Genomic DNA, 12703 nt, shown 5'->3' with positions numbered 1-12703 from the left:
TAGCTTTGGGGGCTTGGTTTTGCTAAGAGAACTGAGAGATCTTGTGGTCTTGTGGTCTGGAGCACCCATATAAGGCGGATCGTGAATGGAAAACACCTCAGTTGTTAACTAGCTCACTCTGGCTCCGCGCACGTTTTTTCCGCTTCTCTGTTTCAGTTTATTGATTCGCAGCCACCTGCCCAAGTTTTCCACTTTGAGCGCTTTCAAGATGTCCCAGAGTTTTGTGCCAGTGCCAGCGGGCAGCGATTTTCCGCTGGAAAATCTACCCTATGCGGTCTTCTCAACCGAAAGCAATGTGAGTGATATCATACTGAAACAAAAACCATTTCAGTTTGAGATTTAAAAACAATCATTTCGCTGTTTTAAAAAAAAAACGACAGTGTCATAGACCCATGCTAGTGTTCCTTTAACTCTGCACGTTTTTCGTGTAAGATTTTCAAGATTTTCTCCAGTTTAAGCAGTTTTCATGTGACTTTGGATCGTCGTTCCACATGTTCTAGAAATCAACTTGAGAACAGAAACCGCTTTGGGGCATAGCATTTGCATACATCATCCAAGACAAACTAGTTTGTTTACGAAAACAATATGCTAATCCAATCTTTAATAACCCAGCAACCACATTCTGATAAGGCCCCCCATATCATATCGTATGTGTATATCGTAAATGGTGTTTTTCATTTTACTATTCACAGAAAGTTCAACGTATTTGTGTGGCAATTGGAGAACATGTCCTGGATCTAAAAGCTGTCTCGCAGTTGTATCCTGCCCAAGTTCAGAAAAGCCTGCAGGCCGAAACTTTGAATGAGCTTATGGGCTTGGACTTTAAAGCCTGGGATGTGGTAAGGAGCCAGACTCAAAAGCTTCTCTCTAAGGGTTCAGAACTGGATAACAATGTGGACTTGAAGGCGGTGTAAGTGGGATTTAATAATGTACTATTATATATATGTACATATATATTTATAATTTATGTATTACTTTGTATCAGTTCCATTGTGCCTCAGTCTGAGATCAAGCTGCACCTGCCTGCCCAGATTGGTGACTACACGGACTTCTACTCATCCATCCACCATGCCACCAATGTGGGCATCATGTTCCGTGGACCGGACAATGCTCTGATGCCCAACTGGCGCCATCTGCCGGTGGGTTATCATGGTCGTGCAAGTTCTGTGGTGGTTTCCGGTACACCTATCCGTCGTCCTCTTGGTCAAACCTTTCCCGATGGGGTGGAGAAGCCCGTCTTTGGGGCCTGCAAACTTTTGGATTTCGAACTAGAGATGGCTTTCTTTATCGGTGGTAAGGGCAATCAGCTGGGAGAACCCATCCGCGTGGATGAGGCCTGGAAAAATGTGTTCGGTTTCACGCTGATGAACGACTGGAGTGCCAGGGATATTCAGAAGTGGGAGTATGTGCCACTGGGCCCTTTCACCGCAAAGAATCTGGGTACCACCATCTCACCTTGGGTAGTGCCCACAGCTGCCCTGAAGCCGTTCCTCTTGGACAACTTCCCCCAGGAGCCGGAGGTGCTGCCCTATCTGCGCCAGAACATTCCCTTCAACTTTGATATCAACCTCGAGGTGTCTTTGAAACGTAAGATTAAAGATTAAATTAAAGGTTTTTAACGTTAATTCACCAAACTCGCATTTTCAGCTGCCGATCAGAACGAATCGCTCATCTCAAAGTCGAACTTCAAGCACCTGTACTGGACTCCACTGCAGCAAATCGCACATCACACTGTCACCGGTTGCAATCTGCGTCCAGGTGATCTAATGGCATCCGGAACGATCTCTGGCGAGACACCAGACTCGTACGGATCACTTTTGGAGCTGTGCTGGAAGGGCACCAAAACCTTGGACCTTCCTGGTGGCAAGACCAGGAAATTCCTGCAGGACTTTGACGAGGTCATCATCCGTGGCCACTGCGAGAAGAACGGCCTGCGAATCGGATTCGGGGAGTGTGTGGGTCAGGTGCTGCCTGCCCATCCCGTTCCGGAATAGGGCCAAATATGGATTTAAATTAATCCCCCTGAGTAACTTTAGTAACTGAAATAAATTCTATTGAAAACGAGATTTTTAATGGCAATTCTTATCTTGTTACGCACATATCGATCAAATTATTCATGCTTGAATAATAATTATAAGTCACATAATTGTATAGAATAGTAATCATGTTTTATATGCTTATTTCTTTTGGATAAGTGGCCATCGTGGCGTATACGTTATATGTTTATAAGTGCACAGTAATAAGCTCAACAAGTGCTTACCTCGCTCTCTTTTCTCTCTCTCCGTACCTCATTTAGCCATGCTCTCATTGGCTACTCCACTCTCGCTCCAATCGGTGGCTCCGCCATTCCACGCAGCTTCGTAAATACGCGCATGCCGCTTCTTCTTCGTTTGCTGAGCGGTGAAGAGCGGTAAAGAGCAAAAGTGCGAGCAGAGCAGAGCGGAGCAGCAAACCGCATTCATTCCTTGAAAGTCGGCGGGCGAAGGTGGGCGCGCTGCGAAAAATCAAACGGCAAAACGGCAAAACGGCAGAAAGGCAAAAACGACCCGCCTATCGAGCAAACTTGTTTAAAGTGCCATAAAAAAAAGCCACAAAAAAAGAGGAGAAATAAAACAAAAAGAAAAACTGCTGTGCAGAGCAGACGCGACTGGCGCCGGTGCCCCAATAAAGTTTTCGGCGAGTCCACAATAAATAAGTAATACAACTTAAAGTGCAAGTGCAGTGCTGGAATAGCGCTCTGAATTAAGTGTAAGTGCTGCTCGCAAATTGGCGTTAAAAATAGTGCTGTATAGTGTAGAATAGTGCAAATGTTTTCCGCAAACAACGCTGGAAAATGCCTTGGAAAAATCAATTTTTTACTCCACTCTGCGCAAGTACACACACACACACGCACACACAAATACGCAGACTAGTGAAGGGCAGACGGCGGGGTGGACTGGGCCACCCACCCTGGCAGAAAACTCTGTCTGCTCGCAGTACAAATGCACTGTCAGAAAGAAGTACAAGTTGATTACTTTATTTTAGTAACAATTTGCAAAACCAATATGCATAAAGGCATATGTTCTTGGAATGTAAATTAAACATTTGCTTTCAAGAATATATAGAGAATTTATCCATTTGTAGAATCAAAAGGGTCATTGAAATGAATCGCATTTTCGCTACGTGTTTAATTAACAAACAACACATTTGTTCGCTGTGTGGAAAAGAGTCAACAAGAGACCTCCGAATCCATACCCATTCACATTCCCTTCACCATTGTTGTTCTCCATGTCCTCCGTCTGCATGCACTTTTGTGTTTTTGCATTGATTTTCCACATCGTTTTTTATGCCGACTGTCGCCGCAGCTATGCCAAATGCATCTGCAGCACGAAGATGTATCCCAAATGACGAGGATGTTGTTGAGGATGGGATTGAGGATGGGATTGCGGATGGGATTTGGGGATGGGATTGAGGATGGGGACATGGAAAAATGCACACGCAGCACGCAAAAAGTTAATCAGGCCCCAAAGAACAAGAAAACACACTGACAGCGAAGGGAAAAGTGAGCATAGTGACATAGCGATAAAATTAACTATTGCCTTGTATAAATTTTTCTTCATTCCGACAAAATTGATTAAAGAAAATTGGAAAATGTTTGTTTGCAATGCAATTCGAATGCAAGATAGCTTTCGGGCCACTGGGCACACCCCAACAAGTGTAGGGTATCGGGCAGTATTTGCAATTAACTGGCGCCGTCGGCTATCGTGCGAGAGCAGCCGGCGGGTACCGCCTCCTCGCCCGTGGGCTTCCCCCCGGCCCACTGCACTCCACGCCACGGCCACGGAGCACTTGGGGTACAGCGCCAGTAGAACCTGTTTTGGCGCGCCAGAGACGCCGCTCTCTTGCTTCTCGAGTTCCAATTCTCTTTAGGTGCGCATTTGCTGAGAGCGGAGAAAGGAGATGAAACCAGAAGCAGAAGCGAAATGGGAGAAAAGAGAGATGCCAGAAATAGAGTTCCTTTCAAATTATAATTACTCTATAAATTGTACATTATGAAATGCATGATACAAAATGGATTAGGAACATTGGTCAATCTATTCGGAGCTGTCCTTATACTGGGCTTTATCGCGTTTGCGCATCCTCCAAAGCTTCTTCTGGCGATATTCCATATAGTCCAATGGTGATTTCGGGAGCACTTTCGACTTGATGGCACTCAGTTGGGAGTTGATCATCGTGACCAAAAGGCCGATTGCTTTGACCACCGAGTCCTGATCGTTTGGATCCACCTCCAATAAGGCTTTTGGTATTTCTAGAGGTGGCGAATCCTGTGAAGAATCTGATGATGATGATGAGTCAGAGTCCTCGGATTGGGATGTGTCCTTGTCCCCCTCCTCCCCATCTAATTCTAGAGTTTGCGAATCCTGTGAAGAATCTGATGATGTGTCAGCTTCCTCGGATGGTGATGTCTCAGATTTCTTGTATTGTGATGTGTCATTGTCCTTGTCTGAACCATCAAAATTATCCTGCGACTCTTCTGATGCATCGGGATCCGTTTGCAAACTCTTCTTCGCCTCGGAATCCTTAGTGTTGTCCGAATTCTTATTCTGCGTGAAAAGTGGTAAATGAAAACTAAATGCAACCAGGGCACAATTAATTAGTGATGATTACCATATTATTCATCTTTCACAAGAATTGCAAAATAGTTTAGCACAATAACGAAGCCCAGAAAATTCACAGCAATCCAGAAAATAAAGTACGCGAACACAAACTGTCCGCTCATGACAATCAGTTTAGAATGAAGAAATTCTATGACATCTATTTGACAAGTAACTCTCAGACTTCTGGATAATTCGACTTTGGCAACTCTGCCTGAGAAAAAATTGCTGAGTAATTCTATCAGCTGTTATTTTTTTGACAGTTCAACAACCTTTATCCAGAGTTGTCACCCTACTTCTTAATAAACCATGCCGCAATAATCTAGTATTAATTTGATGCTCATAAACATTTAACATTTTTCTAGAGATTTTGTAAAGCTTAATGTTAAGCACAAATTAGTAATGGAAATTGAAATCAACATAATACGCACATTGGCTTTCATTCTTCATTCATAGGAATTTGTTGAATTGAAAATGCCATAAATAATTGGCGTAGATAGCGAAACGCGATTTCATAATCGCATGATAAGTCTATACTGAACTTTCTGATAAAATGCTTATCTTGAATTTGAATTTCATGCCTCGTCACCCACAATTAACCCAAATGTCGCCGATGCAAATTTGTTACCAGCTTGGCATAAACACATTTTTATTTGCAAGATTCTCTATACATATATATGTATATATAAGACAAACTTACGTACCCTATAATTGGAGCGTAATAAGTTTAACCAGCCACATAATTAATGCCGGCAAAATTTCTAATCAGCATTTAAGGGGAAACGAGTGGGATGGAGTGTTTTCAAGAATGTGTACTTACCTTTCGTGGGAGTACGAGTTAATGGATGATAAGGGGGATAAATTAAAGTTAGCTCAGATAAATACTACACAATTAATGGTACAGATATATAAAGTCACAGTATTAATGGTACATATATATAAAGTCACAGTATTAATGGTACATATAAATAAAGTCACAGTTTTAATGGTACATATATATAAAGTCACAGTATTAATGGTACATATATATAAAGTCACAGTATTAATGGTACATATATATAAAGTCAAAATATTAATGGTACATATATATAAAGTCACAATATTAATGGTACATATATATAAAGTCAAAATATTAATGGTACATATATATAAAGTCACAGTATTAATGGTACATATAAATAAAGTCACAGTTTTAATGGTACATATATATAAAGTCACATTATTAATGGTACATATATATAAAGTCACAGTATTAATGGTACATATATATAAAGTCACAGTATTAATGGTACATATACATATAAAAAGTCACAGTATTAATGGTACATATACATATAAAAAGTCACAGTATTAATGGTACATATATATAAAGTCACAGTATTTAATGCGAAAGGTTTTTAAAGTGTATATGTCTGCTGCATTTGTGAATATTCCCAAGACGAGATGTTCTGCACTGCACTCGAATCTCAACTGAATGATTCCTATTCCGGCGGCGCCTGGTTCCAAATGGGTTCCAAAGTGCAACCGTTCCCTCGAGACTTGCACTTGGAGTGGGTGGGTGCACGTCGTTCCCCCATTTCGATTCCCCCAATCCCCACAATCTAGAGAGACTTCGCGATCGGTAGTGTTCGATTGTGGAGCTGTGCGAGCATTTGAGTATTTGGGTCTGGCCATTATCATCGGCGGCTGACTTGATATAGTCGCAGAGCTGGCGAATTGTCATCGTCGATTGATACGCAAACCGAATGTGAGATTTTTGTGGCGGGGAACAGCGGTTGGAAAGGGTGCCCGTCTATTGATAATACTTGTGTACACGCTTTTTATTCGAAAAAGACAGAATAATATTTATAATCTTGTTGTTCTTTTAGCACCTTTTGGTTGTACAAAATGCCGTAACATTAGTCAGCAACCCAAAAGTCAACGCCATCCAGAGTATATCACACTGAAGGTGGTTTCGAAAAGGATTCCAGACATGAATTGGGCTATCTACTTTTTGTTGGCCTTGATATCGCTGGGCAGAGCAAGTGAGTACCTTTAAGACTTGTTATCTATAGAATGTTGACGAATAGAATTTTTTGTCTGTTTTAATTAGCACCGGTGCCCAATCGCCAGTATAGCTGCATGAGCTACCAGGAGGACGACAACTCATTCCATGATGATGACGGCGATCAGGACTCCAGTGGCGAAGTGCAGGAACAGCAGGTGGAGTCCACTCCGATTCCCAGTGAGCCACATAGACGCACCTGTCCCGACGGCTACACTTTCTGCTTCACCATCTGGAACCAGACGGCCCATGGAGCTCGCGTTGTTAAGCAGGGTCAGTTTATCAAAGTGATTTCTGGTCTGACTTTGGCTCATAACTCATATTTAACTCATATATTTAGGTTGCTGGAAGGACAACACGGATCGCACTTCCATTTGCAGCCAGTCGGAATGCACCAGCTCGGCACCCACTTCGAAGACCAGTTCTCTGTACTACTGTTGCTGCTCGGGAGGATTGTGCAATGCCCAGTATGCCGTGGTAGAGCCAGCACCTCTGGAACTGGGCTCCAATGAGGGAAGGACGGCGATCACAAATAGGGCCACAGAAAAGCAGCACCAGTCCTTTTTGGCCAGTACAATGCTGGGCCTTGCTGGTGGACTCACCGCACTCACCATTGGCATCATCCTGGCTGTTCAATACTGCCGTGGGGCCAAGGAGAAGCCGGAACCGGAGGAGTCGCCTCTGGCGCCATCGGGTCCCGGCTACAGTTCCAATCTCCGGAACGTGGACAATATGAACTTGATCGGTATGCTCGGTAGCGGCAAGTATGGAACTGTGATGAAGGGGCTGCTCCACGATCAGGAGGTGGCGGTTAAGATATATCCCGAGGAGCATCATCAGTACTATGTGAACGAGAGGAACATCTACGCCTTGCCCTTGATGGAGTGTCCCGCGCTGCTAAGCTATTTTGGTAAGTGTAACTTGGAAGTTTCCCAAACTATGTACATATATGCATTACATGTCCTTAATTCCACTTTACAGGCTACGATGAACGCTGCACTATGGACGGTCGGATGGAGTATCAACTGGTACTATCGCTGGCTCCCCTCGGTTGCCTCCAGGATTGGTTGATAGCCAACACCCTGACCTTCAGCGAATGCTGTGGAATGCTGCGATCCATCACGCGAGGAATCTCGCACCTGCACACGGAACTCCGTCTGGGGGATCAGCACAAGCCCTGTGTGGCTCATCGGGATATCAACACGAGGAACGTGTTGGTCCAAGCAGATCTCAGCTGTTGCATTGCGGATTTCGGCTTTGCACTCAAGGTGTTTGGCTCCAAGTACGAGTACAAGGGCGAGGTGGCCATGGCGGAAACGAAGAGCATCAATGAAGTGGGCACCCTGCGCTACATGGCCCCAGAATTACTGGAAGGAGCTGTGAATCTGCGGGACTGTGAAACCTCGCTAAAGCAAATGGATGTCTATGCCCTGGGTCTGGTGCTGTGGGAAGTGGCCACCCGTTGCGCGGATTTCTATGCACCTGGACAAGCAACACCTCCTTATAAAGCTCCCTATGAGCAGGAGGTGGGCTCCCATCCCAGCTTCGATCAAATGCAGGCGTTGGTGGTGCGGCACAAGGCGCGTCCCCTATTTCCCACTGGATGGGGTGGAGGAGCAGCAGCCAAAGTGGTGCGAGATACTTGCGAGGACTGTTGGGATCATGATGCGGATGCTAGGCTGACCTCCTTGTGTGCCGAGGAGCGCATGCAAGAGATGTCGACTTTGAGGCCACGAGCACAAGCTCAACCTGCCAGTCCACTGCTGAATACGAACAATCTGGTGGCCAGTCCAACTGCGGAACAGGTAAGAGCCCTAATCGAGAGTATGCCGATAGTTACTCAATATATGAATGATTTTCTAGGGAATAAATACTATAACCACGACGACAACGGCGGCTGCAGTGCACCATCAGATGAGCTCGGACACCACGGGACTTATACAGCCACCTCCCAATCAGCAGTTACCTCTAGCTGCCTTGGAACGGGAGAAGAATCACCTGAGCTACCCGCAACAGCAATTGCAACCGTATCAGGGCAGGAATCCCTGCCAGGAACGCAATCTGGCACCTCTGACAATGCGAACTCCTCCGGTTCTCGTGGAGCGGAGCAAGAAGCACAGTTTCCAGACACAGCCGCAGGAGAACTCACTGTCCTGCTTGGAGCATGATGTGAGTGTGGAGGAGCTGATAGCCAGTCATCATCATCAGCAGCAGAAGAACACGATTGTCAGCGCAGGTGGCAATGCCAATTCCTGTTTGGGTCAGGGATTTCCCAAGCAGCAAAACACGGATCAAAAACTGGGGGGATGGCATGGAGTAAGAGCCCTGATCCACAAGAAGCTTTTCCGCAAGGAGCACGCCGAGGAGTTGTGCCGCCAGTTGCAGTTGGGCGAGGAGAAGTCCAATCTGGTGACGGCTCTACGTCGACCGAACAACCTGGATCTAAGTCCTCGCCTCGATAAGCCTCCGCCGGTTCAACTGAGGAGTGCAGAGCAACGGTCGGGAACACCGGCCCACATTGTACCACGCTCGCTGTCCAGCAGCCTGATCAAGCACATCAACGGAAGCACCAACAATAACTCCATCCAGAGTCATGGTAGCGAACTGCAGACCCTCACCCGTCCCGCAACGAAGCGAAGACCAGGTCACCTGCGCACCAACTCCCTGATGGCCACCACTGGCCAGGGTCCTGCGACGGAGCAGCAGATGCGTCGTCAGCACAGTCTGGAGGTATTCCGTGAGGTATTCAGCGGTCGGGGGAGCAGCGAGCGGTTGAGGGATCCCAGCGAGCGGGTCAAGACCCCTGGAGATGTGCCACCATCCGTGCGGAAAGCCAGGGCCAGCAAGACACTAAGTTTGTACGACGATCGGATGATGGACTCTTCGCTGCTGAACATCCTCTAGCATGAGGAGGTTCTGCTGCTGGAACTATAAACTGATCGAATGCAGCAGAACATCAATCCACACCCATATCTCATCCTTCATCGAACACATATTCAACGAAAGCCATAGAGCAGAAGACTTGAATCGCTTCCTGGAAAAGTCTTCTCACAAATCAGAAGGATTACGGAACTTTGGTTTTCTACTCAAAATTCTCTTCGATTTCAAATCAGTAAAATTACATTATTATTTATCAGGAAACATGCATAAGTATTGTCACTGACATCACACATCATTATTTCTAAATTCGGTTTGATTGATGATGATTGAAATCGAAAGAATTTTGTGAAATTGAAAACACAAAACAGGTCCTAGAAACAATTATTTTTCGAGCATAGTAGAAAGACAGTATGTGTATATCTGAATGTATTTTTTCACCAATCATCCTAGCGTGTAGTGCGGCAAACAACCAAAGTCCTTATAGGTTAGATCAGACTAGAATCGTACGAGTATCAGTATATAGCAGCATATAGCCTACATACCACAACTCACATATATTTTTGACTTGATCTTGGACGAGAGCGAAACAGGTAGTAGTCTATATAGTTTGTATATGTGCGATTTTCACTCGAGTTGAGCTTAAGGCAAGAAGGGAGTACTGAAAGTAGGGGATTGGACGGACCACTTTTAAAGAGCCATATATAGAAACGAACTGCATTACGAGTATATATTTAAACTAAACATTGTACTGGAATATGTATTTAGTCAAGCATAATTACACACTAAAGCCCCGGAAATGGGTTGTCAAGCCGAAAACATATATACAAAAAGGAAAAAGCACAAAATACTCGAGGAAAATATGTATCTGGTTAACAAAATAAGCAATCTTCTGTGGATTGACAACCCACACGCCCTATGTTCGAGTATTTGGCAACCCTATCTAGTATACCCCTTTGGAAGAATTTTCGATGAATGCCTTTTTGTCGTTCTCTTTAGTACTTAGACCAAAACACCCGCAGCCTTTCAATCACATTAAATGCAAGTCTAGTTATTAGTTATATATAATTTACACTAATTATAATTATGAACTAATTTAAACTAATTAATAAACGAATTATTTAAAAGTGAAGCAAGTCTGGTATCTCAGTCTTAATACAGTCACATACTTATTCCCTACGCAATCGCAGATCGATCAGCACTGGAGCATCGGGTTTATTTATCAACAGGGTCTTGACATCCATCTCATCGTCGGTACCGCTCCAAACCAATTCGTATTCACGCAACAGCTGAAAATGCAAATCGATTCCATGGAATAAACAAATTGCCATTATTTGGGAGACCGCAAAGTGCTGATCTGTTTCCGTTGGCTCACCCTGAGAAGCAAAATGTGCATATTCTGCTCCGCCAAACGGCGGGCGATGCAGGCCCGCATTCCGTGTCCGAAGGGGAGGACCAGGTAGGGATTGAGGGCACTGCGGTGCTGGAGCCAGCGATCTGGTTGGAAGCGCAGGGGTTGCTGAAAGTGCTGCTCCAGGCGGCAGGCTACCATGTTCTGGGTCACCACGGTGGTCTGCCCAGGAATTACACCATTTAAAAGAATTATTATTGTTATATTTGTATATATTCACTTACCCCCTTGGGCACAAAGTAGCCACTGAAGATGGCATCCTGGTTTAGAATCCTGCCCACGCCCACCGCAATGGGATTCAAGCGAAGTGATTCCTTGAGCACAGCCCTCGTATAGGTGATATCAGTTCGCAAGGCATCCATGGAGAGCTCATCCTTGGTACACGGAAGCACTCTCTTGGCTTCCTCGTGCAGTTTCTGCTGCACCTCCGGATTTCGAGCTATGTGGTAGAGCAGGAATGCCGAGGCATACGAGGTGGTATCGATGCCAGCCAGGAGTAAATCTGCTGCAGTGCCCACCACATCACTGCGATCAAGTTCGGGATTCCTTATGTACGCCGAGATCAGTGAAGATCCCACTGAACCATTCCTCACATTCTCCTCCACCAACTCCAGGGCCACTGCCTCCATGTAGGATTGGGCCTGGCTGAGTTTTCGAAAGCTGGGTGTGTCCAGGAATCGCCACAGTTGGAGCCCCTGATCTGTGGGCAGGATGCAGCTGTTTGTGGTCTCAGCTGCATCCATCAAGCGGGTGGATCGCGATTCAGGAGCTTGTTCCTGGGGAGAAAAGGACTGCAGTCGAGCTCCAAAGGTAAGCAGACAGGTTACTGAAAAAGAAAGTAAGTAAGCGAGTGAAGTAAGTCCAGAAACTATCTTATCCTAGATCTTACAATATATATTGTTCTTCTACTTTGGGTAAAGAAATAGGAATGATCTAGTAAAGGTGTTTTTAAGATAAACTTTGTTTTAGAAATTCAAATGTTCCTTTCTCCATTTGAAACTCAAATACTTGATACAATGTTTAATTTATTTTTCGAGTCATCTACTCACATTCCAAATTCAGTCTGGTGAGCATGGGCAGCATATCAATGGCACCGCCATCGCTAGATTCTTGCAGAAACCCAAGGAACTCCTTGGTCACTCCATCCACTTGACGAACAAAGTTCCGCACGCTCTTAGGAGCACTCAGCTCCTTTTGCACCTGGGCGCGTATACGCCACCATTCCGGACCATTGGTGGGCAACAAGCCGGTGGTTTTGTAGACTTCCGGTCTGTTCTTGCGATATTGGGCCAGTGCCAGGTGACTTCTTCGCTGCGGACAGTCCCGCTCGTTGAGCAGTGAAGCTATGTCCTTGGGATCGTACAACCAGACGATGTCCTGTCCGGGAACTATAGTTTCCCGCACAATTGCGCCATACTTCTCATACTTATCCTGGCCGGCTTGGTGCAATCTTAGCCAGGAATAGCATCCGATTCCGGGCAGGTAGTTGTATAGATTACCCATACCAAAGGGTCCTCGTGGTCCTGGAATCGCCTGATACGGCTTGGCAAAGGTGCACTGCCTCGAAGTGCAGCTAATCTTCAACAGTTTGGTCAGCATTTTTCGTCGATTCTCTGGTCTTTTCGCGGCAAATTCTCAAAATACACTGAAGACTACGTGGGTCTGAGGGTTTTATTGCCGGCTCAGCATTTCGGAAAAAGGCATAAAATGTAGTTGTGCCTACCTGTGGTGAATCTA

The 12703-nt window shown here is 45.2% G+C and overlaps 4 protein-coding genes across 5 annotated transcripts; 2 read left to right on the top strand and 2 right to left on the bottom strand.

Annotated features, from left to right (window-relative positions):
- The first annotated feature begins 93 nt into the window (after window positions 1-93).
- LOC6532900 (fumarylacetoacetase) lies at window positions 94-2066 on the top strand. The gene is made up of 4 exons (XM_002093600.3): window positions 94-295; window positions 693-910; window positions 986-1587; window positions 1648-2066. The coding sequence occupies exons 1-4, from the start codon at window positions 209-211 to the stop codon at window positions 1992-1994; spliced, it is 1254 nt and encodes a 417-aa protein (XP_002093636.1). The 5' UTR covers window positions 94-208; the 3' UTR covers window positions 1995-2066.
- A 393-nt stretch (window positions 2067-2459) lies between these two features.
- On the top strand, window positions 2460-10436 carry LOC6532898 (bone morphogenetic protein receptor type-2). The gene is made up of 6 exons (XM_002093598.3): window positions 2460-2748; window positions 6503-6658; window positions 6727-6951; window positions 7019-7588; window positions 7660-8483; window positions 8542-10436. The coding sequence occupies exons 2-6, from the start codon at window positions 6607-6609 to the stop codon at window positions 9580-9582; spliced, it is 2712 nt and encodes a 903-aa protein (XP_002093634.3). The 5' UTR covers window positions 2460-2748; window positions 6503-6606; the 3' UTR covers window positions 9583-10436.
- Window positions 3994-4823, bottom strand: LOC6532899 (clumping factor B). Its single transcript, XM_002093599.4, has 2 exons — window positions 4648-4823; window positions 3994-4583 (listed from the first exon to the last, which is right to left on the bottom strand). Exons 1-2 carry the CDS (start codon window positions 4657-4659, stop codon window positions 4074-4076), a joined length of 522 nt encoding a protein of 173 aa, XP_002093635.2. The 5' UTR covers window positions 4660-4823; the 3' UTR covers window positions 3994-4073.
- LOC6532897 (cytochrome P450 302a1, mitochondrial) lies at window positions 10285-12618 on the bottom strand. 2 transcript variants are annotated; one of them, XM_002093597.3, is made up of 4 exons: window positions 12016-12618; window positions 11191-11792; window positions 10931-11128; window positions 10285-10844 (listed from the first exon to the last, which is right to left on the bottom strand). In XM_002093597.3, exons 1-4 carry the CDS (start codon window positions 12563-12565, stop codon window positions 10725-10727), a joined length of 1470 nt encoding a protein of 489 aa, XP_002093633.1. In that variant the 5' UTR covers window positions 12566-12618; the 3' UTR covers window positions 10285-10724. The 2 variants fall into 2 exon arrangements, with proteins under 2 accessions (XP_002093633.1, XP_015049676.1); XM_015194190.2 differs by lacking the exon at window positions 12016-12618 and adding an exon at window positions 11856-11917.
- Window positions 12619-12703: the final 85 nt, after the last annotated feature.

This window comes from Drosophila yakuba, chromosome 3L (assembly GCF_016746365.2).
Source record: "Drosophila yakuba strain Tai18E2 chromosome 3L, Prin_Dyak_Tai18E2_2.1, whole genome shotgun sequence".
Taxonomy (NCBI): Eukaryota; Metazoa; Arthropoda; class Insecta; order Diptera; family Drosophilidae; genus Drosophila; species Drosophila yakuba.
Note: the sequence above shows the minus strand (reverse complement) of the source record. Positions and strands in the feature narration are given on the sequence as shown.

Coding starts and splice junctions, on each gene's coding strand:
- LOC6532900 (XM_002093600.3), top strand. CDS start 209: ATGTCCCAGAGTTTTGTGCCAGTGCCAGCGGGCAGCGATTTTCCGCTG. Junction 911..985: donor AATGTGGACTTGAAGGCGGT/GTAAGTGGGATT, acceptor ACTTTGTATCAG/TTCCATTGTGCCTCAGTCTG. Junction 1,588..1,647: donor CCTCGAGGTGTCTTTGAAAC/GTAAGATTAAAG, acceptor TCGCATTTTCAG/CTGCCGATCAGAACGAATCG.
- LOC6532898 (XM_002093598.3), top strand. CDS start 6,607: ATGAATTGGGCTATCTACTTTTTGTTGGCCTTGATATCGCTGGGCAGA. Junction 6,659..6,726: donor GATATCGCTGGGCAGAGCAA/GTGAGTACCTTT, acceptor TGTTTTAATTAG/CACCGGTGCCCAATCGCCAG. Junction 8,484..8,541: donor CCAGTCCAACTGCGGAACAG/GTAAGAGCCCTA, acceptor ATGATTTTCTAG/GGAATAAATACTATAACCAC.
- LOC6532897 (XM_002093597.3), bottom strand. CDS start 12,565: ATGCTGACCAAACTGTTGAAGATTAGCTGCACTTCGAGGCAGTGCACC. Junction 11,793..12,015: donor CACCAGACTGAATTTGGAAT/GTGAGTAGATGA, acceptor TTTCTTTTTCAG/TAACCTGTCTGCTTACCTTT. Junction 10,845..10,930: donor TGCACATTTTGCTTCTCAGG/GTGAGCCAACGG, acceptor TTGCATTTTCAG/CTGTTGCGTGAATACGAATT.